General features: G+C 40.2%; 5 protein-coding genes across 5 annotated transcripts; 3 read left to right on the top strand and 2 right to left on the bottom strand.

Moving 5' to 3' along the window:
* The first annotated feature begins 12 nt into the window (after positions 1–12).
* Positions 13–3,960, top strand: slc25a17 (solute carrier family 25 member 17). Its single transcript, XM_033971015.2, has 9 exons — positions 13–180; positions 390–450; positions 2,283–2,349; positions 2,444–2,595; positions 2,687–2,803; positions 2,899–3,047; positions 3,165–3,260; positions 3,358–3,443; positions 3,519–3,960. The coding sequence occupies exons 1-9, from the start codon at positions 124–126 to the stop codon at positions 3,670–3,672; spliced, it is 939 nt and encodes a 312-aa protein (XP_033826906.1). The 5' UTR covers positions 13–123; the 3' UTR covers positions 3,673–3,960.
* A 79-nt stretch (positions 3,961–4,039) lies between these two features.
* On the top strand, positions 4,040–11,024 carry znf598 (zinc finger protein 598). Its single transcript, XM_033970632.2, has 12 exons — positions 4,040–4,358; positions 4,988–5,100; positions 5,175–5,304; positions 5,387–5,598; positions 5,683–5,900; positions 5,988–6,078; positions 6,149–6,333; positions 6,411–6,486; positions 6,588–7,432; positions 7,696–7,855; positions 7,932–8,076; positions 8,172–11,024. The coding sequence occupies exons 1-12, from the start codon at positions 4,188–4,190 to the stop codon at positions 8,538–8,540; spliced, it is 2,715 nt and encodes a 904-aa protein (XP_033826523.1). The 5' UTR covers positions 4,040–4,187; the 3' UTR covers positions 8,541–11,024.
* Positions 11,025–11,657: 633 nt separating this feature from the next.
* Positions 11,658–17,141, bottom strand: syngr3a (synaptogyrin 3a). Its single transcript, XM_033970633.2, has 4 exons — positions 16,843–17,141; positions 13,808–14,042; positions 13,446–13,591; positions 11,658–13,292 (listed from the first exon to the last, which is right to left on the bottom strand). The coding sequence occupies exons 1-4, from the start codon at positions 16,942–16,944 to the stop codon at positions 13,083–13,085; spliced, it is 693 nt and encodes a 230-aa protein (XP_033826524.1). The 5' UTR covers positions 16,945–17,141; the 3' UTR covers positions 11,658–13,082.
* Positions 17,142–17,334: 193 nt separating this feature from the next.
* Positions 17,335–19,004, bottom strand: gfer (growth factor, augmenter of liver regeneration (ERV1 homolog, S. cerevisiae)). The gene is made up of 3 exons (XM_033971011.2): positions 18,590–19,004; positions 18,181–18,392; positions 17,335–17,880 (listed from the first exon to the last, which is right to left on the bottom strand). The coding sequence occupies exons 1-3, from the start codon at positions 18,797–18,799 to the stop codon at positions 17,718–17,720; spliced, it is 585 nt and encodes a 194-aa protein (XP_033826902.1). The 5' UTR covers positions 18,800–19,004; the 3' UTR covers positions 17,335–17,717.
* Positions 19,005–19,037: 33 nt separating this feature from the next.
* On the top strand, positions 19,038–22,342 carry drg2 (developmentally regulated GTP binding protein 2). The gene is made up of 14 exons (XM_033971430.2): positions 19,038–19,113; positions 19,285–19,373; positions 19,561–19,721; positions 19,812–19,901; positions 19,968–20,028; positions 20,101–20,191; positions 20,267–20,339; positions 20,544–20,634; positions 20,746–20,843; positions 20,916–20,992; positions 21,084–21,172; positions 21,254–21,312; positions 21,407–21,460; positions 21,921–22,342. The coding sequence occupies exons 2-14, from the start codon at positions 19,310–19,312 to the stop codon at positions 22,005–22,007; spliced, it is 1,095 nt and encodes a 364-aa protein (XP_033827321.1). The 5' UTR covers positions 19,038–19,113; positions 19,285–19,309; the 3' UTR covers positions 22,008–22,342.
* The last annotated feature ends 1,569 nt before the right edge of the window (positions 22,343–23,911 follow it).

Here is a 23,911-nt window from a genome sequence, read left to right as displayed (position 1 = left end):
TGGACGCAAACCACCCGGAAGCGCAGAAGCAGCAATGCAAACAGTGCAAACATTTTGAGCAAAGATTTGTAAACATTGAACTGCGCATTTCAGTTTTCTATAAGAGTTAAACTTATCATCAGAATGAGTTTTGAGGTCTTCTCGTACGAGAGTTTGGTTCACGCCGTGTCAGGTGCAGTGGTAAGAGTCTGAATGTTTACACTGACTCAAATATCAAAGTTACTATAAAAGCGTTTCTTTAGTATTATTATTATTATGGATTCGTGAGAATTGATAAACGACTGCTGATCAAATTATAACTAAGCCTCAATAGACTGCATGTTATGTTATAATTTCTTAATAACATAAATATAATTAATGTTTAGTTGGATATAATTTCTTTTGTTTAGGGGAGTGTAACTGCAATGACAGTGTTTTTCCCTCTTGATACTGCACGACTGAGACTTCAAGGTAAGATAAGATTTCTATCCTATACAATGTCTGTGTAATCCCTCAGCTGTCAAGGTCTGATCCATAGTAAAAAGTAAAATCTGTCAACTGGACAAATCATTGTAGGAGTAAAGATGTTTGGCTGCTCATCCAAGCCACTTCTTCAGTTCTGGTCAGATTTCTGCTGGACACTGCACTGATTTCTGCTGGCCTTATGTCTGTCTGAAGGGAGGAGCTAACTACACTGAAACTGTAAACAGCTTTACAGTTTGTATTTGTAGGCTAGGTCTATAGAGCTACACTATGTGTGCACTGTGCCTGAGACCTACTTAGCACAATCATTCAGCTGGTATCCTGTCTAGCTCTATTGTTCTCTTTGTTTCCTCTGTTTGCTTTGGGTCTGGATGGATGGAGTTATAGATGAGGGACAGAGGATGCCTAAGGGCCCCATTCCTGTTCAAGGAAGGATTCTCTTTCCTAACAAAAATAGCTTCTTTAACTCTCCTCTCAAACCATTTCTTTTCTCTGACTCAGATCTGAACCTCACTCTCTTCAAAGGAGTGGTTTGTGTCTTTGAGATGGAGATGAACAGCAGACTGTGGTCCAGAGGAGCTCTCGCGACAGTGTTGGTACATTCTATTATGGAGTGGCTGTTTAGTTTCTCCAATGTAACGCTCACTGTCTTAAAGTGTTTGTAGGTTTGAAATAGACTGAATTTTATACTGTCTGAAAATTCTCTGAAGTTTTTCAGACACACCCGCTGTGTAAGGAATAGTTACACTTTTCCTTCTAGGTTCAGATTCCCTGTTGTCCTGGTTTTTAGCTCCCTTAGATCTATTGAAGGCCCATTTTGGGTATCCACAAACAGAGAGGGCTTTCTTCACATGCTGTTTCTCCTTCACTTTTCCCTCTGTGCTTGTACGAACCACTTGAGCTCTGTGTTGTAGAGTTTGAGCTGCAGTGGATGGTGTGAATCAAACAGCAGGTATTGATCAGTGTGTGTGGACTTCCTGAAGACTTCTACCTGGAGACACCGGTCCTCTCCTGTTGTTACTGCACAATCTAAGAAGACCAGTTTGTTCTCCTTGGCCTCTTCCCATGTGAACTTGTTGTTTGGATCCACAGCATTAATATGCGCGGTAAAGGGTTCCAGATCTTGAATTTTGATTTTAGTCCAGTTGTCATCCACATATCAATACCAGTGCGGGGGTGGAGTGCCTGGAAATGAGGCCAGTGCAACCTGTTCAAATTATTCCATATATAGGTTAGCCATAATAGGAGAGACCGGTGAGCCCATGGCACAACTGTGGATTTGGCTGTAGAAGTTCCGTAGTTCCTCTAAAATGAAAGTATGTGGTATTTAATCAAATTTCCAGCAGTTTGCAGATTTGGTCAGGTGACAATTTAGTTCTCTCATTTAGCTCAGTATCCTGCAGTAGTCTCCTCTTTGCTGCCTCCACCGCTACTGATGTGAGGATACAAGTGAAAAGAGAGGTCACATGAAACCATGGTCTCATCTGAATCAAATTGGAGATGCTTGACTTTGCTCACAAATTCTGCTGTTTTCTCAATATGGTGCTCAGCGTTGTCCACCAGAGGAGCCAGGATGGTCTTCAGATGTTTGGCCACATTGTACACATTGAGTCTGTGCTACATACAATGGGTCTGTGGGGTACTCCTTCTTTGTGGATGTTTGGGAGGCCATAAATGCAAGGAATGGAGTCACCAGGATAGAGTCTGTGATACAGCTGTCTATCAATGACTTCTTCCTTCTCCAGCGTCTGTAATACTATGCTGTTTTTTTGTTGTTGTTTGTTTTTCCACATGTAAGCGTCTTCTTATGTCAATTTCAGTGGATGAAAGTCGAGAGTCCAAATCTACACCAGCTATTCTTGCAGAAATTATAAAGGAAGAGGGACTGTGAGTGGCCATTGGTCTAATTAGCATTTAGTTATCACCAGTTTTACGTATTACTTAATTGATTAATAATGCTTTTTTTTTTTTTTTTTTGCAGATTGGCTCCTTACAGAGGTTGGTTTCCTGTCATCTGCAGCTTGTGTTGCTCCAACTTTGTGTACTTCTACTGCTTTCACAGTCTGAAAAGTAGTTTCTTGAAAGGACAACAGTCAACATCAAGTGCAGACCTTCTTATAGGCATGGCTGCTGGTGAGTTATTGTAGGCTTCACTTGTCACGGTCTTTGAAACACATTATTGTTGTATTAGTACTTGTTGACACTGTGCCTTAATCTTCTTTAGGTATCGTCAATGTTTTAGTAACAACTCCTCTGTGGGTGGTGAACACCAGGCTGAAGCTGCAGGGGTCAAAGTTTCGTAATGCAGAAATACATTCCACAAGCTACTCTGGCATTTTGGGTATGTTTCCAATTTTCTCCAAATAATCAATTATTTTATCAATTGTTTATTACTGTTAAATAAACATAACCACAAAACACGTTTTTATCCCCCAGATGCTTTTATGCAGATCATTCGTGATGAGGGTGCTGGGGCCCTTTGGAACGGGACCTTCCCATCTCTGCTGCTTGTGCTCAATCCTGCCATCCAGTTCATGATTTATGAAGGCCTGAAAAGACAGCTCAGGAAAGGTGCTCCTAGAGAGGTAGGATCTCCAAATGTTCCAAATGTTATTTGAAAGGACTGTTAATGTTAGTATCATTATTATACTATGTTACTGTGCAAAGACTTAACTGACGACTGGGCACTCTTTTCATTCAAGCTGACGTCTGTTGAAGTCTTTATCATTGGTGCTGTGGCCAAAGCTGTTGCCACCACAGTGACATACCCACTGCAGACGATACAGTCAGTCCTTAGAGTAAGCATCATCACATTCAAAATGTTTTCTTCAAATTATATTCTTTATTACACAAATGACAAAAAGTAAACAGATCTTTGTCTTTATAAATTTCCAGTTTGGCCAGTTTAACAAGTCAACAGAAGAGTCCAAACTTCTGTCAAGTCTTAGAACTATTAAATGTCTGCTCATGAACAGAACGAGGTAAGTTGACAGTTTTTACATTTATGACATTTTATTTTGATTGTATTTATTAATCACTGATTTGATTTTCTTTAGGAGGTACGGAGTGTTTGGCCTTTTTAAGGGCCTGGAGGCCAAATTACTGCAGACAGTTCTGACTGCTGCCCTCATGTTTCTTCTCTATGAGAAGATTGCCAGCTGCACCTTCAGAGCTATGGGTTTACAAAATACTCACTACAAGAGACGCTAGATAAAAACATCACTGCCCACTGACCACATGATACGTTTTAACGATTAAAATACCATATTATTTTGTTTTTTGTTACCAATTGTTGTGTTACTCATTTCACTTAAATGTCTTCTAAAGTGATGAGTAAAATAGACTACTATCTATACTATCAATAAAGTTTTTTTTTTTTTTTTTTTTTTTTATCAAAGTATGTATTGCAGGACAAAAACCACTTGTGACTTATGAAGTAGCTTTTGTAGAACTATTGTTTTTTTCAATCAATTCAATTAAATTCATCTTTAGAAATGGATTATTCTTATATTATTGTTTGGTTTACACCCAAAGGGCTGGGCTTGGTCCATGTGCGCTTTTGATGATCGCGGTGCACGTGCGGACGGTGCGTCCTGTACGTCAGCTCTGCGCTGTTACGCAAACTGTACGTGAGCCACGCTACGCGGCAGACTTTAGAATTACGTAAGCACCTCACCGCCTTGGCTCTTCTCAAAAAACACAACTGTGCTTTTGAAATTACAACTATGGACCCAAGTACAAAGGAAACCGAGAAACACTGCGTCCTCTGCTGTCAAGAAATCGACATCTTCGCCTTAGGAAAATGTGACCACCCGGTGTGTTACCGTTGCTCCACTAAAATGCGGGTGTTGTGCGAGCAGAAGTACTGTGCAGTGTGCCGAGAGGAGCTAGATAAGGTATGCTCTGTGTGCTAGCCTGTGTTTAATGAAGACATCTGACGTCACACAACTGTGGATTAGCTAATCCAGTGTCTAATGTGTGTGTGATAGTTGAATAAATAAACCAAAACGACAAAATTAACTACCAAGACTCACTATGTTCACCCCTGACTTTTTTCTAAAGCTAGCTGTCATTAGCTCCAGTAAAGCTAACGCAGCTAGCATGAGCTTCTCATTTCGAGCACGTCATTCAAAGCTGCCAAGTCTCACACCGGGAGCTCCATACATGTCCTTATGTCTGTTTCTATGAAGTGGCTCAAAACACTTTTTAAATAATGACTTTGACACCCACTTGACTGGATTAAACGACCATGATTATGCAGTCAGAGCCACATAACTGTTATGAATCATCTGTCATAGCATACAAAGGCCACAGTTTTTATTTGAACTTTATCCAGGTGACTGTACAGTTGCCCAACCCTTTTAACTGAGGACTGCCCTATCTATATAATGCTGTTTACGTTGGTTAAATGTACTCGTCTGTTCTGTTTCTTATTTATTCAGAAGTAGACTTTTACTACTTTCAAAGCCCACACTGATATTTCCTCACAGTTGCTTAAAGGAACATTTACCTTGTTTGTTTCCAGGTGGTATTTGTAAAGAAACTAGAAAGCTTTTCATCTCTACCCTATCAGAAGTTTCCATGTGATAAAAATCATGACATATATTTTAAGGATGAGAGACTCTTTGGACAGTACAGGTAATTTTATAATATAACTCAAACCTGGACAAATAAAATAATGCGTACTGAATCTGACCGTCTTTTTCCACCAGACACCTTTTGCTGCCAGAATGTATTCACTGTCCAGAGCCAAAAGGCTTCTCAAAGTTTGAAGAACTGGAACAGCACATGAGGAAGCAGCATGAGCTTTTTAGTTGCAAACTGTGCTCAAAACATCTCAAGGTATGTGTAGGAGTATCCAGTATTTGTTAAAGAATTACCTAATGTGAGTGACTGGTTGGCGTGAATTTCCATCAACTTCTAGATCTTCTCCTACGAGCGCAAATGGTACACCCGAAAGGAACTGGCCCGTCATCGAACTCAAGGAGACCCTGATGACACAAGCCACAGAGGACACCCGCTTTGCAAGTTCTGTGATGAACGATATCTAGATAATGATGAACTGCTTAAACACTTGCGCAGAGATCATTACTTCTGTCATTTCTGTGACGCAGATGGATCACAAGAATACTACTGGTGAGGAAAAACTGTCTGCTGAACCATTATTTTACCTTTTATTTATTGATCTCATATATTTCTACTTTTTTGAAATGTGACCAGTGACTACCAGTACCTGAGTGAACACTTCAGAGAGAGCCACTATCTGTGTGAGGAGGGCCGTTGCGCTACAGAGCAGTTCACTCATGCATTTCGTTCAGAGATTGACTATAAAGCTCATAAGGCTGCAGCGCACAGTAAGAACCGAGCCGAGGCACGCCAGAACCGCCAGATCGACCTGCAGTTCAACTTGGCCCCCAGACAACAAAGACGAAATGAGGGTTAGTTCAGAGGCTGTTTTCAAATGTTTACAGTTTTATTTATTTTAATTTTAAAAATAACATGAAAATGGGTGCTTGTATTGAAAGGTCAAGTGACAGGTGAAGACTATCAAGAGGTGCATCATAATCGAGGAAGAGGACGATTTCAGGGGGCACAAAAGAGCTGGAGATATTCCAGGTAGTTGTACAGTTTAATACAGAAGAAATGTATCATCATTTGTGGTCTGAGTTTTTTTGTGCATATACAGAGAAGAGGAGGACCGAGATGTGGCAGCAGCCATGAGGGCATCTTTAGCAATGCGCCGTCAGGAAGAGAGGGGGGCCATGAAAGACAGGGGAGCTTCAAAGGTAAAGGAGAGGGCAGAGAGAACTGATCCAGAGGAACCACGATCTAGGACAGGCCCTGTAAATCCCACAGCCAACATGCCTCCAGGTAAAGAATTGCACATTCACCTGTATAGTTTAGTGTGGTGTGCAGTTTTGTGCTGATGTATATTTTGTCTCGTACAGTAAAAACCATGAAAAGCACAAATCCTGGAGATGAAGATGACTTTCCCGCTTTGGGAGCCACGGCAGCAATATCAATGTAATTCTTTCTTCTGAGTTGATCATATTTCTTACATTGTGCTGTTATGTATTTACGATATGTTTTTGTTTGGTTTCATATGTTAAACATTTTTATTTTAGTGTGAAGCCTGTTTCTGCCCCAACACCACCTGCATCTCATGCCCGTCTTAAAGAAGACGACTTCCCAAGTTTGTCTGTGGGCAATGTTTCTACACCCATGGCTCCAGCCTACTCAGCTCAACCTAAAAAGACTTCATCATTCCAGGACGAGGATTTCCCTGCTCTTGTTTCTAAGATTCGGCCTGTCAAACCCTCAACAGGAACTAATTCTGCTTGGTCCAGCCAAGTTGCTGCCCCTAAAACCCACCCCCCTGCTCCCACTACACCTGCTCCCATCTCCCCAGGTCCTCAGCTTCTCTCTTCCACGAGCGTGTCATCCTCCAAGAGGAAAAAGAAGGTAGGAGAGAGTGGCAAAGCCCCAGTTAACTGGTCTCCTCCAAACTCAGATGAAGAAAGTGGCGGCTTGACACAGCAGGAGTTTCGGGCAGTGCCCACCATGTTGGATATTTCCTCATTGCTCACTGTAAAAGGAAATGGTAATAATAAAAAGCCTCACCCTCAAAAGCCTCCAAACTTGACCACCAACTTGGACCCTATGCCTATGGCTAAAGACAAAAAAGAAAACAACAAAAAGAAAAAACAACAGAAGAACAATGCAGTTTCGTCAGCTCTGACATCAGGGACGGAAAAGGCATCCATGACAGAGTCCTGTCCTGTGGAAACTGCTGCCCAAAAGGAAAATGTTCCTGAGAAAACCCAGATCAAGCCTAGTTTAGCTAATGGCTATCCTGATAAATCCCCATCTACAAACAAGAAAGTTCCTGGTGTAACTGCCACAAACACTGACCAAACAACTGAACAAGAGGAAGAATTTCCTGCCCTCACAGCACAGAAACCACCACCAGGTAGGTATCTGGTCTAGTAGGTTTTTAGTAATAACAGGCAAACTGTGATGTTATTGGTCTATGATGGACATGATTACACTTGCTCTGTTGCACTTACTGAGAACTTAATGCCTGCTGTTATGATGCATAACAGTGGGCAAATAAAAATGTAAAAATGTTAACCAAATACAGCATCACATGCTGTAGCTGGATTTTTCTTACATATTTTATTCTTTTTAATTGTGTTTCAAAATTTAGATCATCTTTGTATTTTATCATGACAGGCTTCAAGACCTCTTTTCCAATAAAGGCTTCAAATCCTCCTCCTGTGCCTGTAGCCCCAAGTCCACCTCCTGGTCTGGGGAGTACTGGGCCTAAGCCTCCTCCAGGATTCACTGGCATTCCTCTAAACAGCAATGTGCCTGAGCCTTCCTCCTCTAACAGGTCAGTCATGAACACTTTATATAAAGATGAAGTTTTCATATGTGGACACAATCTAAATGATTCTGTTGTTTTATAGCCCTTCAGTGGCATCAGGAGGATACCACATCCCAGAAGACTTCAAACAGAGAAACATGGACCTGATCTTGTCGATTAAGAAATACCTTCACAATGATGAGTCAAAGTTCAACCAGTTCAAAAACTACTCTGCACAATTCAGACAGGTATTGTACAACATTTACAGTGGTATTTAATGAGGATAAACTCACCTGTGTAATGTAGAAAATGTGCTAAAAGTGCATCTGGTTTGTACTGGCAGGGTGTCATTTCAGCAACGCAGTACCACCACAGTTGCAAGGACCTGCTCGGAGAGGACTTCAACCGCATCTTCAATGAACTGCTCGTGCTTTTGCCAGACACAAGTAAGCAACAGGAGCTGCTCACTGCCCATGGAGACAGCAGAGCGATGGAGAAGCAGACCGGGGGAGGCAAGAAAAATAAGAACAAAAAGAATCCATGGCAAACTCCTCCCACTATTTCTAATGCTGCTGCTGAACTGGACTGCCAGATTTGTCCCACTTGTAGACAGGTGCTGGCTCCCAAAGACTTCAACTCCCACAAGTCCTTGCACACGATGGAGAGTGAGGAGTTCCCTTCACTCCAGTCAATTAGTCGTATCATCAGCTAGCCCTTGCTGTTCTAAAGACTAACTAGGGTTAGTCTGGCTAACTATCAGAGGCTTAAAGTCGCTGCTTTCTCAGCCAACCACATCCCAGTGGAGACCGGGGCTTACGTGGAGAGTGAGTGGAGGGTGATTGGAGTTGTAGTGATGCTACAGTGAACAGGTTTTGGGTGGTTTGCTCTACAAAGAGGCTCTGCTTTTAGACACTTTCTGTGGTGACCTTTCCAGCTGGTACTGGCATCATCAAATCAGAGTTCATTATTTATTGAGTTTGGAAAATTATGACTTTTATTTACATAATGCTTACTAATACATTACATTTTGTTTATTTCTTTTTTGCTTTTAACTCTGTAACTCTGATGGTGATATTATTCGATATAAACCAAGTGAATCGCTGGAAGGGTTATGAACAAACAGAAACAAAATGGTTTACACTTTTATATAGTTTCTCTTCAGAATTCCCTTTGTTCTCCATATCACACTGATAAACAAACCTGTGAATGTTTGGAGCTCATAGTGGGGACCTTTCTTTGACCCTTTTACATAAGGCCTTGTCTCATCATCTCAGGACCCTCACTCTGCACTGCTGCTCACCCCCGACCCGCATGTGTTTTTGGGTCCATGGATCTACACTGAGATTGTGACACATCATCTTTCTATTTTCATGATGCCTAATAATAAAGCTGTACTTTTCAGCAATATCTTTCCCATAGGTGTGTGTTCATGCCACAGTGCAGGACAGTGACCTCATCGATGTCTCCAATCTTTTAAGCTCATGTTTCTATCCTAATTTGATTGCGGGGGGCACAAGTGGTACAAGTAAAGCTGTACCATAGCATAGTACAGCTTTATTCAAACAGTAAAGCTGCGGGACTGACAGGATAAAGTAATGTATTGTTTTGTTTTCAATGGTACGGTAAAAAGCAGATTCATATAATTTTCCTTTGTCTTATTGCTCCTATAATTCAACATGAAAATATGACCTAATGATACTAATGGTGCCAATTATCAGATTTCAGTTGAATCTTTTTTTTTTTTTCCACATATCGGTTCTGTCCAATATTGAAAAATTCTTATTTTTTCCCCCCCCAAACTGCCACAATGTCTGTGTCAAAACAACGGGTTAAACATAATATCGAGTTAATATGGAATTAGTAGCACAGTTAAGATAAAGATGTGTGTTATATTTCAGATTATAAACACACTGTTGTACACACATTGTTCAAATATTTCTTTTATACACACATAAATAAGTCTTAGTATTGGGGATCACAACAACAAGGGACAACATATTGATCACAACAACAAGGGAAATATTGGACCATCCCATGTTTTGCTTTCAAATGTTCTGTATTACTCCTTGTTCATCTGAAATAGTTATTTGATTGAGACAGAAATGGACCATAACATGTTTTCTTTTTTTTTATTCATGTGACAGTCAGACTGCAGTCCAGACACATTCAGGTAGACAGTGACACACACCTCTGTACACGGTGATTTACATTGAAAAGTTGTACACCTTCAGAACAGGATTCATTAAAATAAAAAACAAAGGGGTGGTATGCTACAAAATCAATGCCGTTTTGTTGATGAGTTTCACATTTTGCCATCACTACTGTAGTAGAACAAATTTTAAACTCCATGCAATGAGATACTGAAAACACTGCACCAACTGAACTGTCATACCCTCGAGAGCCTTAGTCTGAGAAAACTACATGAACACACAAGAAAACATTGATTTTGGCACCAACTTCCCCTTCAAAGAAGTCAAATCATTTCTAACAAAGAGTGCATATTAATCATAAATAATCAGCATTTTAATTATATATTTGTATTTTCATAAGTACAGGACAAACCAGACCCTGAACAGCGTCACACATAGGTTCCATTTACTGCAATAACATACCAGATTTTACAGTCAACCAATACCACAGTTGTGTACATGGGCTGGAGCACTAAAACAGAATGCTTGTAATCTTATTTGATCTACCACACTGACTGAAGAGAAGACTGAAGCACTGAAAACACTAATACAATCAGAGCTGACAGTACTTGATAATAAAGTAACGGCCCACACTGAGTTTGCCATCTTCAGATCACAGCTGTGGAGTAGTTAACAGCAGCACTTTTACTGCACCAAATTAAATAGAGCATTTCTATCTAAATGAACCTTTGCCAAATAAAGGATCTATAATTGCAGTGGTTGACAAAGTCTCTGATTAAATGTCACGCTCTTACTAAAAGTATAATCTAAACTGACCGACGTGGGAGTCACCTGACCACTGTGGATGATCATTGTTCTCGGGGTTTGTCCAGTCGACAGATTTAAACTTTGTCTTTTGCGATTATGGGGTTTGAAAAGTGAAAGCAGTCCCACTCACCATGTTCTGACAAATAAATGTTGGCACAAAGAACCTTAACATCTGCATGGCTGTTCACATCAGTTTAAATCAATTCAAAGATTATACAATACATATATTATGGACTCTATACATTAATTTCATGCATTCATTTCTAAACATGATTACTTTATAATCCCTATAAGCCCCAGCTTTCTGTGGTCAGCAGAGGGCACTGTTTCAAGGGCACAGATAGAACAGCAGGCAAAGCATTCCATGATCTACAGGTTGAGAATAACACTAAATTTATATTTGGCTCTTTATCAAGATAAAAAAACACTGTTTTGCCATATCAGCACTATATTTTATAAATTTCATTTTGTTTCCTGGTCTGAATAGTCAAACACACTGATGATTTCCTCCATCACACTTAATACGCAATGACACATTGTACACACCACAAAAATAAATGTAATATTTGTTTTCAAACAAGTACACATTTTTCCACACATTTTCCACAAAGAAATCAGACTTAATTTAAGTTATTCTGCAAACACATGTAGATCTATTACATGTGCACAAGCTCACACTCTCATCCTCACAAACTTATACTCCAGAGATGATTTGACATATCCACAAAACACAAACTCTGTTTACATACACTGACATTGTTGGCATGGTTACTATCTACATCATGGCCTCTCGTGACCCACATCCACCCACTCCAGCCCCTGTCACCATAGCAACGAAACCCCACCCACCCCACCCAACCGACACCCTCTGCTCCCGATAACCCCATCGCAGAATCAATGAATTTTCAAGCTAACAATAGATTAGCATCCCACAAACTGATTCTTATTTAGCCTGAGACTGTGCCCACTCATTCAGCATCTCTCTCTCTCGCTCATTATTTTACCCCCGGCCACACTTAGACTGTATGATTACATAATATTACATAAACAATAAGTAGTACTACTGTGATACTCCGTAATAAGAAAGAACAGAGGGCAGTTTGGCAGCTTCTACAACGTAAACATAAAAAACCTGACTTATCCGGAACCTCTCTTATATTTAATGACACAACACTCAACATCGGACACTGTCTCAAATGACATACCGCGTACATTCCCTGGTTCGACTGTACATAGACGGGTGATACTCTAAGATCTTTGTAACACTGTTGAAATCTGGAACACGGAGGAAGACTATAAGGGATAATATGACTTGGTTTGAGTCGAAGGAATAGCTAGATACGTCTTTTTTCAGTCTTTAGTTGGAAATAAAATACATGCCTGAGATTTTAATGCAGTTGGACAAGTATATGATTTGAGACAGTGCCTAGAATTAAATGAGTCCACAGTAACTTGCCTACCTACAGTACAGAATACACTTAAAACCGCTGTACAGAAATGTGATATATTGCACTTGGTCACAATGTTTTTTAGATTTTTGTTTTTTAACAGCATGTGGAAACCTACTAAATCAAAACATGGTAACATTTTATAATAACTACACCATAATTTGCCTTAATAAAGCAAGAACAACGACTGTTTTCTTAAGGTTAGAGTTAGGATAAGTATTTACTAAGCCCGAATGATCCTTAAACTTTTTGCTCAGTGTGAATTACGTCTTTGTTCATGCTTTATTAAGATTATTTAGTTGAGTTATTATAATACGTTGCCAAAACACTGTGTGAGTCACAGTACAGCATGGCACTTAGTTGACATGCAGAATCAATACATGTTTTCATATTAAGTCGTTGCAGGGAAAAACTACACACTACGACTCGTAATGCTGTAGTACAGATGGAACAATCCCTGTTTCGATTGGCATGACAGTTTTGACACTTTTTTTTTTTTTTTTAAAGGTGCAAAGTTGATAAAATAAGAAAGAGGTTTTGTAAGTTTAATACTGACAGATTTTTTTCCTTTTGTCCAATGTTTTCGCGATCAAAAGACGACCTGTTTGTCTCCGTTTGCTCTTCTTGCTTTATTTAAATCATCGTATAAAGACACTGGATATGCTGAAGTCATATTGTGTGTGCAGCTCTAACTGGAATGTCACGGAAGTTTTAGAAGTGGCAAGAGGAGGAAACTGAGAATGACAGGCCGGACTATATGATCACTGATAAATTTCAAATCCAACACACACATACAGCGTTGCAGACAGCAGTTTTCTTTCGCTAACCCTTTACACGTCGGTCTAATCTTTAATAAATTGGCACCTGGTATGTAGGTGCTGCATTGTTCTCAGTAAAAGGTGGGCTCTGGTATGTCTCCGTGGTCTCAGTGGTGCCGCCCCCTGGTGAGTTGGAGGGGTACGGCTGGGAAGGTGCGCCGCCGTCCATGTGCTCTGTGGTGAAAAGGGTCATGTCTGTGCCGAGAAGGTATTTCTGCACCGCACGGACCGTTAGACCAGCCTGGAAGTAAGGACAGGGAGAGGAAAAAGTTTAAGTTGTAGTCTAATTGCTGCTTATACGAATAACAAGTAAATGTTGGTAGGCATTTTACCTTTTAAAATATACAATAAATGCAAAACTGGTATGTACTGGTGTAAGTGCTGATGCTCTTACCCAGGTAATAATGGAGAAGAAAGAGAAAGCGATAGCAGCTCGGGCGGCGTCTGCTCCCTGGTTCAGAGGCAGCATGTCAGGCGAGGTTCGAGACCACTGATTGGCCAGAAAGCAGAAACTGACAAAGAACAAGAAGGTCCAGAAACCTGCAAAAAGAAAAGTACTTTGTTAACGTATAAGCGAATAGTTGATTTATTACCGTGTCTTCCACTGGCACGCACAGCAGAGAGTAAAGTAAACACTGCACAGGCATGCACAGTTTAATCAGACTGGTGTTGACCACAGGTGATATGCTTCACTAAGTCACTGCTCCCACCTGTAAAATGTCCATAGGTTTTGACTGATGCATGCATTCTCCTCACCTGAAAAGCCAATCTCCAGCATTATAGCCTTTTTCCTGTCTTTGACTGAGCTGATGGAGGAGAACTTGTAATCGACGAGGAAGAAGAACGAACTTGCCAGCAAACCGACCAGGCCCACAAACACACCATAGTTGCAAGCGTCTGCATTTTTATTGAAGATACAGTGGAGACGCTCACTGCCCAAGTTAACATAACCCTCATTCACAATGGACGCAAACACCACCAAGGAAAATATCTGAAAAGGAAAAGATCATGTAAGTGTTAGACCTGGATCACTTAGATTAGGTTAGAGTGGTGTACACAATCTCTCATTTGAAAAGACTCCCAGACCAGTATTTTGTCCAGTCTGCAAACAGTGTAAGTAGAAAGGAGCTGGGACGCACTACTCCAAGGCGTCTCTTTTGAGCGTGTTCAGATGAAGGCATTAACCTAATTTCTCCTTTTTTCTCTGTGACTGACTGAAGAGGTGGATGCTTGACTTCCCCTCAAGAATCCCACAGACCTGAGGCACTTTTCAGTACCACATGAACACGGGCAGTTACTGAAGGAGGCTTTTAAAACAATGCAACATTAATTCAACTTTCCCCCTTTTCCCCCGGCCCTCCTCAGACGTGGACCACCAGCGTGACCCCGGTCAGCTGACTAACCCTCCTTGGCAGAATAGGGTCATGTGACACACTCCACCTCAAAAGAACTGGTACTTATGGGTTTGGATCATATGATGGTGCAGGACACACAATGGGATCAAGTCAGATGCACAAGTTAACCCCATCACGTGGCTCTAATCTGGACACTGATGCTTTTATTCCCATTTTTGTGAAGGCTTATTAAGTTTTATATACTTAATACTCTCAGTATGTTTCACTAAACTTGTCTCTGTGTGACTGTCAATTGAATTAATTTAAGATAAACTGGATTATTATTAGAGCCATTTGAACCATCTGACACTCTGAGGACTTCAGAGACAGGACTAAACCAGGACTAAACCAGGACTAAACCAGGACTAAACCAGGATTAAACCAGGATTAAACCAGGACTACACCAGGACTAAACCAGGACTACACCAGGACTAAACCAGGACTAAACCAGGACTAAACCAGGACTACACCAGGACTACACCAGGACTAAACCAGGACTACACCAGGACTAAACCAGGATTAAACCAGGACTACACCAGGACTACACCAGGACTAAACCAGGACTACACCAGGACTAAACCAGGACTAAACCAGGACTAAACCAGGACTACACCAGGACTACACCAGGACTAAACCAGGACTACACCAGGACTAAACCAGGACTAAACCAGGACTAAACCAGGACTAAACCAGGACTAAACCAGGATTAAACCAGGACTACACCAGGACTAAACCAGGACTAAACCAGGACTACGCCAGGACTAAACCAGGACTAAACCAGGACTAAACCAGGACTAAACCAGGACTAAACCAGGACTAAACCAGGACTACACCAGGACTAAACCAGGACTAAACCAGGACTACACCAGGACTAAACCAGGACTAAACCAGGACTAAACCAGGACTAAACCAGGACTAAACCAGGACTACACCAGGACTAAACCAGGACTAAACCAGGACTACACCAGGACTAAACCAGGACTAAACCAGGACTAAACCAGGACTAAACCAGGACTAAACCAGGACTAAACCAGGATTAAACCAGGACTAAACCAGGATTAAACCAGGACTAAACCAGGACTACACCAGGACTAAACCAGGACTAAACCAGGACTAAACCAGGATTAAACCAGGACTAAACCAGGACTAAACCAGGACTAAACCAGGACTAAATAGGACATGGGTAATCAGCGTTTCTGTTTTGTTCAGTTTAAACCTGGAACATTCTTCCTGAAGATGTGACTCAGGCCTCGACTTTGACGATGTTTAAATCCAGATTCAGACGGTTCTGTTTATCTGTGAATGTGACTGAAAGGGGTTTATTCTGCACTTTTCTCCTTTAATGTTAATTTTATGATGATTATTTATGTTTTGATTTGTTGTATTGTGATGTTACTGTCTTTCTTATTCTTAAAAACACTTTGAATTACCTTGTACATTGCATTGTGCTGTTCAGATAAACTTGTTTTACTCATCTTTTAATTTTAAATATCTAGTTTTTTTTCCTTTCCTTTTTTTTTTTAAACAAAAGACAAGCAAACACTTAAGCACCTCACTAAAATATATTTACTTGGGGACCAACATCCTGTCGAAATGCAAAAATTCTATATTTCTGTCAAAAGAAATGTCAATACAAGACACATTTCAATTAGGCCTAAGTTCTCCACTTGGCACAAACACAACCTGTTCCATCTGAGCATCAACACCTCCGAATATGACCAACCAACGACACTTTCACGCAGAGAGGCTGTCGAAGGATGTGTATTTACGCTTTGACGAGAAAGACCTTCCCTGTGTCACCCAAAGGTGATGCGCTTCATCAAACGGCACGACGCGCGTGATGCTCCGATACAAACCAATCACAGAAGAGCCACGGACACCGAGGGTTTGGGGTAAATCAGGAAAATCATGAGCTCAAAATATTATGGGCACTGAACAATAATAGTTTAATTAAACCATAATAACCCCGCGCAGCCGAGGAAACGACACGAGCCGCGCTGCAGCTTTAAAAACACATTCAGCCACGATTTAAACCGTGCTTTTCTAAACACATCTTGGGTTCATTCTTGTTTGTGTACAGAAATAAAAACTGACGGATGATGATGAGTCCGTGCCTTGGTCCAGTCACATCTGCAGAAACAGGTTTGATGGTCACAGTGTCAGATCACCACAAGGCCTTGACTACACCCTTCCATCTGAGCTACACGCGCGGATTTAATGTCCACATCAGCCCGAATACTGCGCCTTTCCGCACTGGTTTCTCACATTTGATGGGGATTTCTAGTGGCTGAATTTTCGGTGCGGAAACGTCACGGGATCTCGCGCTGCAAACAGCCACAGAGCGTCCACCACACGCACATACGCACACACAGCAGCGCCGCGAACAGCGCCACTCACCCAGGTTAACACTCTGAGGATGGTGGTTGGTTGTTTGGCGAAGGCGATGGGGTCAATGGTGGACCCGGTGCGGCCCGCTCCGAACGATCCCACTCCGTCCATCTTCTGTCGCGCTCGGTTCTCTCCTGGCGGCTCCACGCTCCCAGCTCCACGCTCCCGGCTCCACGGCAGGATGGACGCGCTGCTGTTCTCTGCTGTAGAGGGACGAGTCTAGCGCGCACCCAGGCGCGCGGCTACGAGGACGCACGCGGACAGTGCGTGCATTCTAGACGCGCAGAACACCACGCGCTGGAGCCCGTGATGTGAGACTGCTCTTTATGGACAATACAGAGACGCAGAGCCAATGAGAGCAGCCCATATGAGGAGGAGGCCAAAACAAGGGCGAGAGCTCAGCTCAGATATGAAAATACTCAATATGTGAGTAAGGCCTGAAGGATTACTTCATTTTACTCAGAAATTATTTACATCATAATAAATTCAACTATCTAGAGTCACATCTTAGGTACACTTTATTGTTTATAACCACCTCAGTTTGAGCATTTATAATATTGGTGCTCTCCTTTGACAATAACATTGTGACAAAAGTTGTCCACTCACATAGACAAACTGTTCATTATAAAAATAGAAACTTCACACAACAATGAATACAGCCTAATATATGCACAATTACCCTGGTCATATTGTACATTTATACATTATACATGTTATATATTATTAACAACTCCGAGTTCATCTGAGAGAAGTGTAATAATTATTATTATAAAGTGTACAGAGAGACACTTATTTTGCCCTGGCATCAGATATTCTCTTCAGTGTTGCATGTATAAATATGGAGGTTTTTGGTCTTATAAAGTTTAAGGAAAGGACTGAATGTATCAGTCACATGATCCATCTTTCCATCCATCCTTCCACCTTTCATCCACACGAGAGCAGTCAAACTCCGGCTTCCCTAATCGGATGTTCACGTCATTATGAAGACGACAAAACCATTGGGAAAGAAAGTGGCGGCTCCTCGTGTCCGGCTGATTTGTCTTCAGTCTGTAAGAAAACATACAACTTTTACATATTTAACCAAAACAACTACAAGAGACATGCAGAGTTTACATGTTCTCCTCATCAATATAACTTTTCTTTGGTAACTTGGCTTCCCGCTTTCACTAAAAACATGTGCGTCAGGTTGGACCATAGGGCTCAATGGCTTCTGATCAAAACTCTTATAATTATGAAGTACACCATGTATATATGTAGGCCCTTTATGAATGTTGTTATTTTATAATAAAATAACAACATTCATACTGGCAGGGTTTACAAGAGTGTAAAAGAGTCCTCAGCAGGTACCTGTCCCTGAGGTCCTCTGCACACTCTTCACATGGGAAGAACTTGGAGAAAAGGTTGATAAACTGTCCCATTTCCTGCTGCTGTGTGGACGTTGGCTGGTCTGGGTAATATGCAGCCATTGTGTGTAGAAAGGACCAGGTGTTACGACCCAGCTCTTGACGGTCCAGGGGACATTCAGGATCTTGCTGTGGCTCTGATTCAGTGGATGAGCTCTGGAATATATCCATCCAAACAATATATTTGAGACTGAAATCAATTCAACAATGTTACTACAACATTTGCACCTCATACGGATGATATAGGGTAATGAAATCACTCTGAGGTAAGTTTAGAGCAGCTATTAATTATAAATTACAGTGCACTACTAGGATCCCCCCCTTCCCCCTCCAGCCATGACCTGAAGTCACACCTGCGCTGCTGCTGACGCCTGTTTCTGGACTTTCATCCAACTCTTGAAGTCCGTACACGCTCGGCACGGCTTCTTTTTAACACCTTCACTCTGGTCTTGCTCTTTACCACTCTTGTCCTCGGATGGTTTGGCCATCATTGGAAACGGAAAGCCTTCAAACCCTGGCGGGCTGGAGGTTGCTGAACCCCTGGGTCCTCCGGGCGCAGCCATGTTCACTGTCTGTGTTCACTGCTAATATAAAACTATATCACAAAAACATCTGAGCATTTACCCAGCGCGTCACAACATCATGCGAAATATAAATCATAGCTATTTGTATCTAATGTCTGCCGCACGTAGACGATGCCTGAATGAGCCATAAGATGACTACACATTTTGAAGCGTGATGTAAGAGACAGAAAAACACACGGAACCAAAGTTGTAATTGTGTTTGTTTCCGCCGGGGTCTGACCGGCGGGGGACCAGTTTCCGGTGTGTGATGTCACTCCTCTGTGCATGCCTGAAAGAGTGGCTTCTTTAACAGAGTAAATTTCTTTATTATTTACGCATTTTATATAAAAGACAGTACTTCAGTGATGTTTCTTTACTTTTTATTTATCCTACACTCACAAGTTGTTGCCGTTTATTTGCATGATTGTTGCACCAGTAGCGAGCTAAGCAAAGCTAAAAAGTGACACGTTTTTATTTTTATGCAGAATTTGATTCAGCAAACCAATCACAATGGGGATATTGGAGAAAATTGCTGAAATTGAGAAAGAAATTGCTCGAACACAAAAAAACAAAGGTAAGTTAACCCTACGCTGTGCATTACAAGACTGTCACTTCTCTTGATTATTCTAATCACTAATATTGTTCACTTCCACATTGTGGCTACTGGCTAAATTAACCTCAGTTTAACTCTCATATCCGACCCATCAGCAAAATGATTCAAAGCTCAATGATGAATAATGTTTTTCTTACTTTACCATCAGCCACTGAGTACCACTTGGGTTTACTCAAGGCCAAACTTGCAAAGTACAGATCTCAGCTTCTTGAGCCCTCCAAGTCAGCTGGAGCTAAAGGTGAAGGTTTTGATGTTATGAAATCTGGAGATGCACGTGTTGCTCTTATCGGTTTCCCTTCTGTGGGTAAGGTATGTAAAAATGCACCTGTTTTAATTGTAGTTTTTCATGATAATACATGTGTGACAGAATATATAAAGTCTTCATTTTTGTACCTACAGTCCACTTTTCTCAGTTTGATGACTTCTACTGCCAGTGAGGCTGCCTCTTACGAGTTTACAACCCTCACGTGCATACCTGGCGTTATAGAGGTACATGAATGTTTATTTTACTCAATAACCAAAAATATAACTTATTTCAGTTTTGATCTTTTTCAGTACAAAGGGGCCAATATTCAGTTACTTGACTTGCCAGGAATCATTGAAGGAGCTGCTCAAGGTACAACCGTATTTTTATATAAATATAACATTTCCAAGAAGTTTGTTTTCTTCATAATAATTTGTCATGTAGGCAAGGGCAGAGGTAGACAAGTCATTGCTGTTGCCAGAACTGCAGATGTTGTCATCATGATGTTGGATGCTACTAAAGGAGATGTCCAGAGGTACCTGACCATATTTTTGATAAAGTTAAGCCAAATTACTTGAGCATACCTTTAACTCAACTCTTCTTTTTTTAGAGAACTTTTAGAGAAAGAACTGGAGTCTGTGGGCATCAGGCTTAATAGAACAAAACCAAATATATATTTCAAGGTAGTTCATGTTTGTTTTTATTTATTTATTTGTTATTCTAATATTTATTCATTTGCGACAGAACAAAACATAAGAAAACAAATAACCCCACCCACTCCCATAACAAAAAAACAAAAAAATCCTCCCCGACATCTTCCACATTTTCATTGTAATAGTGGTAGTAAAACTGTACTGTACTGAAATTGATTCCTACTATTTTTACAGCAAAAGAAAGGTGGCGGTCTCTCCTACAACTCAACAGTTCCTCTCACCCAATGCTCAGAGAAGCTGGTTCAACTCATCCTTCATGAATACAGTATCCTTCACTATGTTGTTTATATTATTTATATTATATGAATATGACATTTTCTGTAATTCCCCATTGTTTTGAGTCTTTACCACCAATTTTCTTAACTTTTCACTACAGAAATATTTAATGCAGAAGTCCTTTTCAGGGAGGACAGTACGCCAGATGAATTCATTGATGTCATTGTGGGGAACAGGGTCTACATGCCGTGCCTTTATGTAAGAGAGACTTTAGTTTAATCATTCTCAAACTGTACTTAGTCATTTCATTTATTCTTATTTTAATTTCAGGTTTACAATAAAGTGGATCAGATTTCCATTGAGGAGGTGGACCGTCTCGCTCATAGACCCCACAGTGTAGTCATCAGGTGTTTATCTGTAAAATTCATTCAAAACTGTTAATGCTGTATATATTTTTATCTTACTTATAGTTGTACATATGCATTTTGATTGTTTTAGTTGTGGGATGAAATTGAACTTGGATTACCTTTTGGAGACGTTGTGGGAATACCTGGCCCTCATTTGTATTTACACAAAGAAGAGAGGCGGTATGTGCTGTTTTGATTATAGTTTCATTGTCATATAAAATAGTTTTTTTTTTAAATATCTTGTATCTTATTCCTTTTTAGAGAGACCAGACTTTAATGATGCCATCATTATGAGAAGAGGAGCATCTGTTGAGCATGTGGTTAGTAAAGACTTAATAATAACATGACAACAAAATAATAAACCTAAGGAGATTTAATATTTCAAGGATGTTTATGTTTTCTTTATTTAAACAGTGTCATCGAATCCACAGAACCTTAGCTAGCCAGTTCAAATATGCCTTGGTTTGGGTAAGTCATGCCACGTTTTAATCATTTTTGTTGTCTGATGGATAAAGGGCAATGCACACAAAATAATGCATAAAAAAATCTACTAACTAAAATAACCTGAACAGTAAGTGTTCAGATTTATTTGTAAAACAGAGTACTGAAGTCAGACCATTTTAGATCAAATTAGTTTTATTATCAGAATGTAAACATAGTGTCTTTTAGGATGGATCTCGAGCCACAAGATCTTAAAAAGACTGGATTGTGACATCCCTAAAAATAAATTAAATGTTGTGATGCAAAAATTTGAAACTGAAACATACAATTTATATATTTGAAATGATATTAGTCATGTGTCGTACTCATATCTTTTCTCGAGTCTTGTCCACCCCTAACAACTCTAAACGACTAATATTGATTTCATGTTTAATTTGTACTAAAGTAATGACAAGATTTTAATGTGTTTTTATTTTGTATTTTTTAGGGAACCAGCACCAAGTACAGTCCCCAGAGAGTGGGTTTAACACACATCATGGAGCATGAAGATGTCATCCAGATTGTAAAGAAATAAAACTGAGGCCTTATTAAGCACAAGGAACTCAGGAGGCAAGACTTATGTTAAGATATACAACCAAGAAAAAAAACACAATTATCATTTTATAGAGTTTACTAAACTGGGAAAAGATTTGTGTTAAACTAGCAAAGAGAAATAAGGGCATTTGAAGATGGATTTTATGAAAAGCAATATTCTATAACATAACATATGAAAGTGAGAAGTGAAATGTTGAAGATAAACCTTGGATCCTTAAAAATGTAATCAACACATGTACATTAAATTTGGTATACGCTGTTGTTATAATGTTGGAATATATAAACCCTGATTGGAAAAGGAAAAGGATGAATAATAAAAAACACATAAAAGTCGCTCTGTGTTCCTACATATCATTTATACGTTAATATGAGTATTTCCTGGTGCCTTTACTCATCCATTTTGGTAAGTACAGGTCCATTTGCATATAACCATGTATTCCTTCTCTGTATAGTACAAAATTAATTGCATTGCTTTTATACGATTTAGGCCAAAAGAACGCGTGATTATCCACCTCCCCTCATCTTCTACCTGACCCCACCACCATTCACCTCTGACCTCCAGCTTCCTCCTTGTCTCCCAGCTGTTTGTCCTGAGTGCACTGAAGGTAGCCTGATCATTTTATTTCAGAAAATGGCTGCTCCTATTGTGCTCCTGGCCAGTGCTCCCCATTCACCAGCACATGGCCAGGAGCACAATAGTGTCATTAAAAATTGACCAGCATCTATTTGGCTTAGAGTGGGACACGGTACAGGGCTCGCAGGAGAGAGTGACAGGGATCGAGGCCTTAAAGATGACCTAAGATGTCTGTTCAGAGGGCAAACTGGATGGAGAGGTTTTGCTATGGAATAACATGAGGAGGACAGGGATGAATGAAGATAAAGTTGTGACGACGAGGTTGAAATAAGGTACGGTTTCCCCTGGTGTGTTCTGAGTTGAAGAGGCTTTGACACTTGATGCTGCTTGGCTCCATATGGTGTGGCTAAGCTAGCATGTGCGTGTGTTACTAGTAGGCTACATAACATACATTTGTGTTAATTACATGTGATTAGGTCCTCTAATATGTATGCGAAGTAGAACTATACATCAACATATTTTTTCTGCTCAAGTATTTTTAATGCATCACTCTTATTACAAAAACATGGGAAACTTGACTTCAGCTCTGTACTTCTGTTTTACTACATGTTATTTAATAGGTATAAGTACTAAATGTACATAAAACACACATTTGTATTGAAAAGTATGCACAAAAAAAGTTTCTGTGACCCATTTGTCTCTAAAATCTGCTTGAATTTGACAGTAGAGCATTTTTATTGAATAATGTATCTGATAAAAATGAAAACAAAACAAATAAATATACTATAGTAATTGTGGAAAATAAAATGGCATATGAACACTAGGTTGACTGAGGTGGGCAGTGAGTAGCGGCAAAAATGGTGTTGTGATTGTCTCGCAGTTTTCCAATTAGAGTGTTGTCCACCAGCAGCTTTTGAAGTAAAGTCAAGACTCAAGAGAAAGTTGAGCTCAGTGTCTTAAGTTCTTCTCATTAAACTGGCAAAATGTAACTTTGTCTAACTTTGTGTAACTTTAAAAAAGCACAATGCAGTTTATGAAATATTTTGGTATTGTCCAGGGGCAATGTAATTATTTTGTGTCTTTACAAAACACAAGACTCTATTGCAACAACAAATATCTGGTGCAAAAAAGACACATGGAAGTTTTGTTAATGATATTTTCTTCTATCTAGGCATTGGCAAAACGATTGACAACAGAAAACTGTTGATTCTTGTATGATAAATGTATGGTATGATTTTGTTATCAAAGAGGGTGAGATTTTGGTAATAACAGATAATTGCATATCAGACCTAACATTGTTTCTTTTCTCT

Source organism: Periophthalmus magnuspinnatus, chromosome 8, assembly GCF_009829125.3.
Source record: "Periophthalmus magnuspinnatus isolate fPerMag1 chromosome 8, fPerMag1.2.pri, whole genome shotgun sequence".
In the NCBI taxonomy this organism is placed as follows: Eukaryota; Metazoa; Chordata; class Actinopteri; order Gobiiformes; family Gobiidae; genus Periophthalmus; species Periophthalmus magnuspinnatus.
This window is presented reverse-complemented; position numbering and strand designations above follow the sequence as displayed.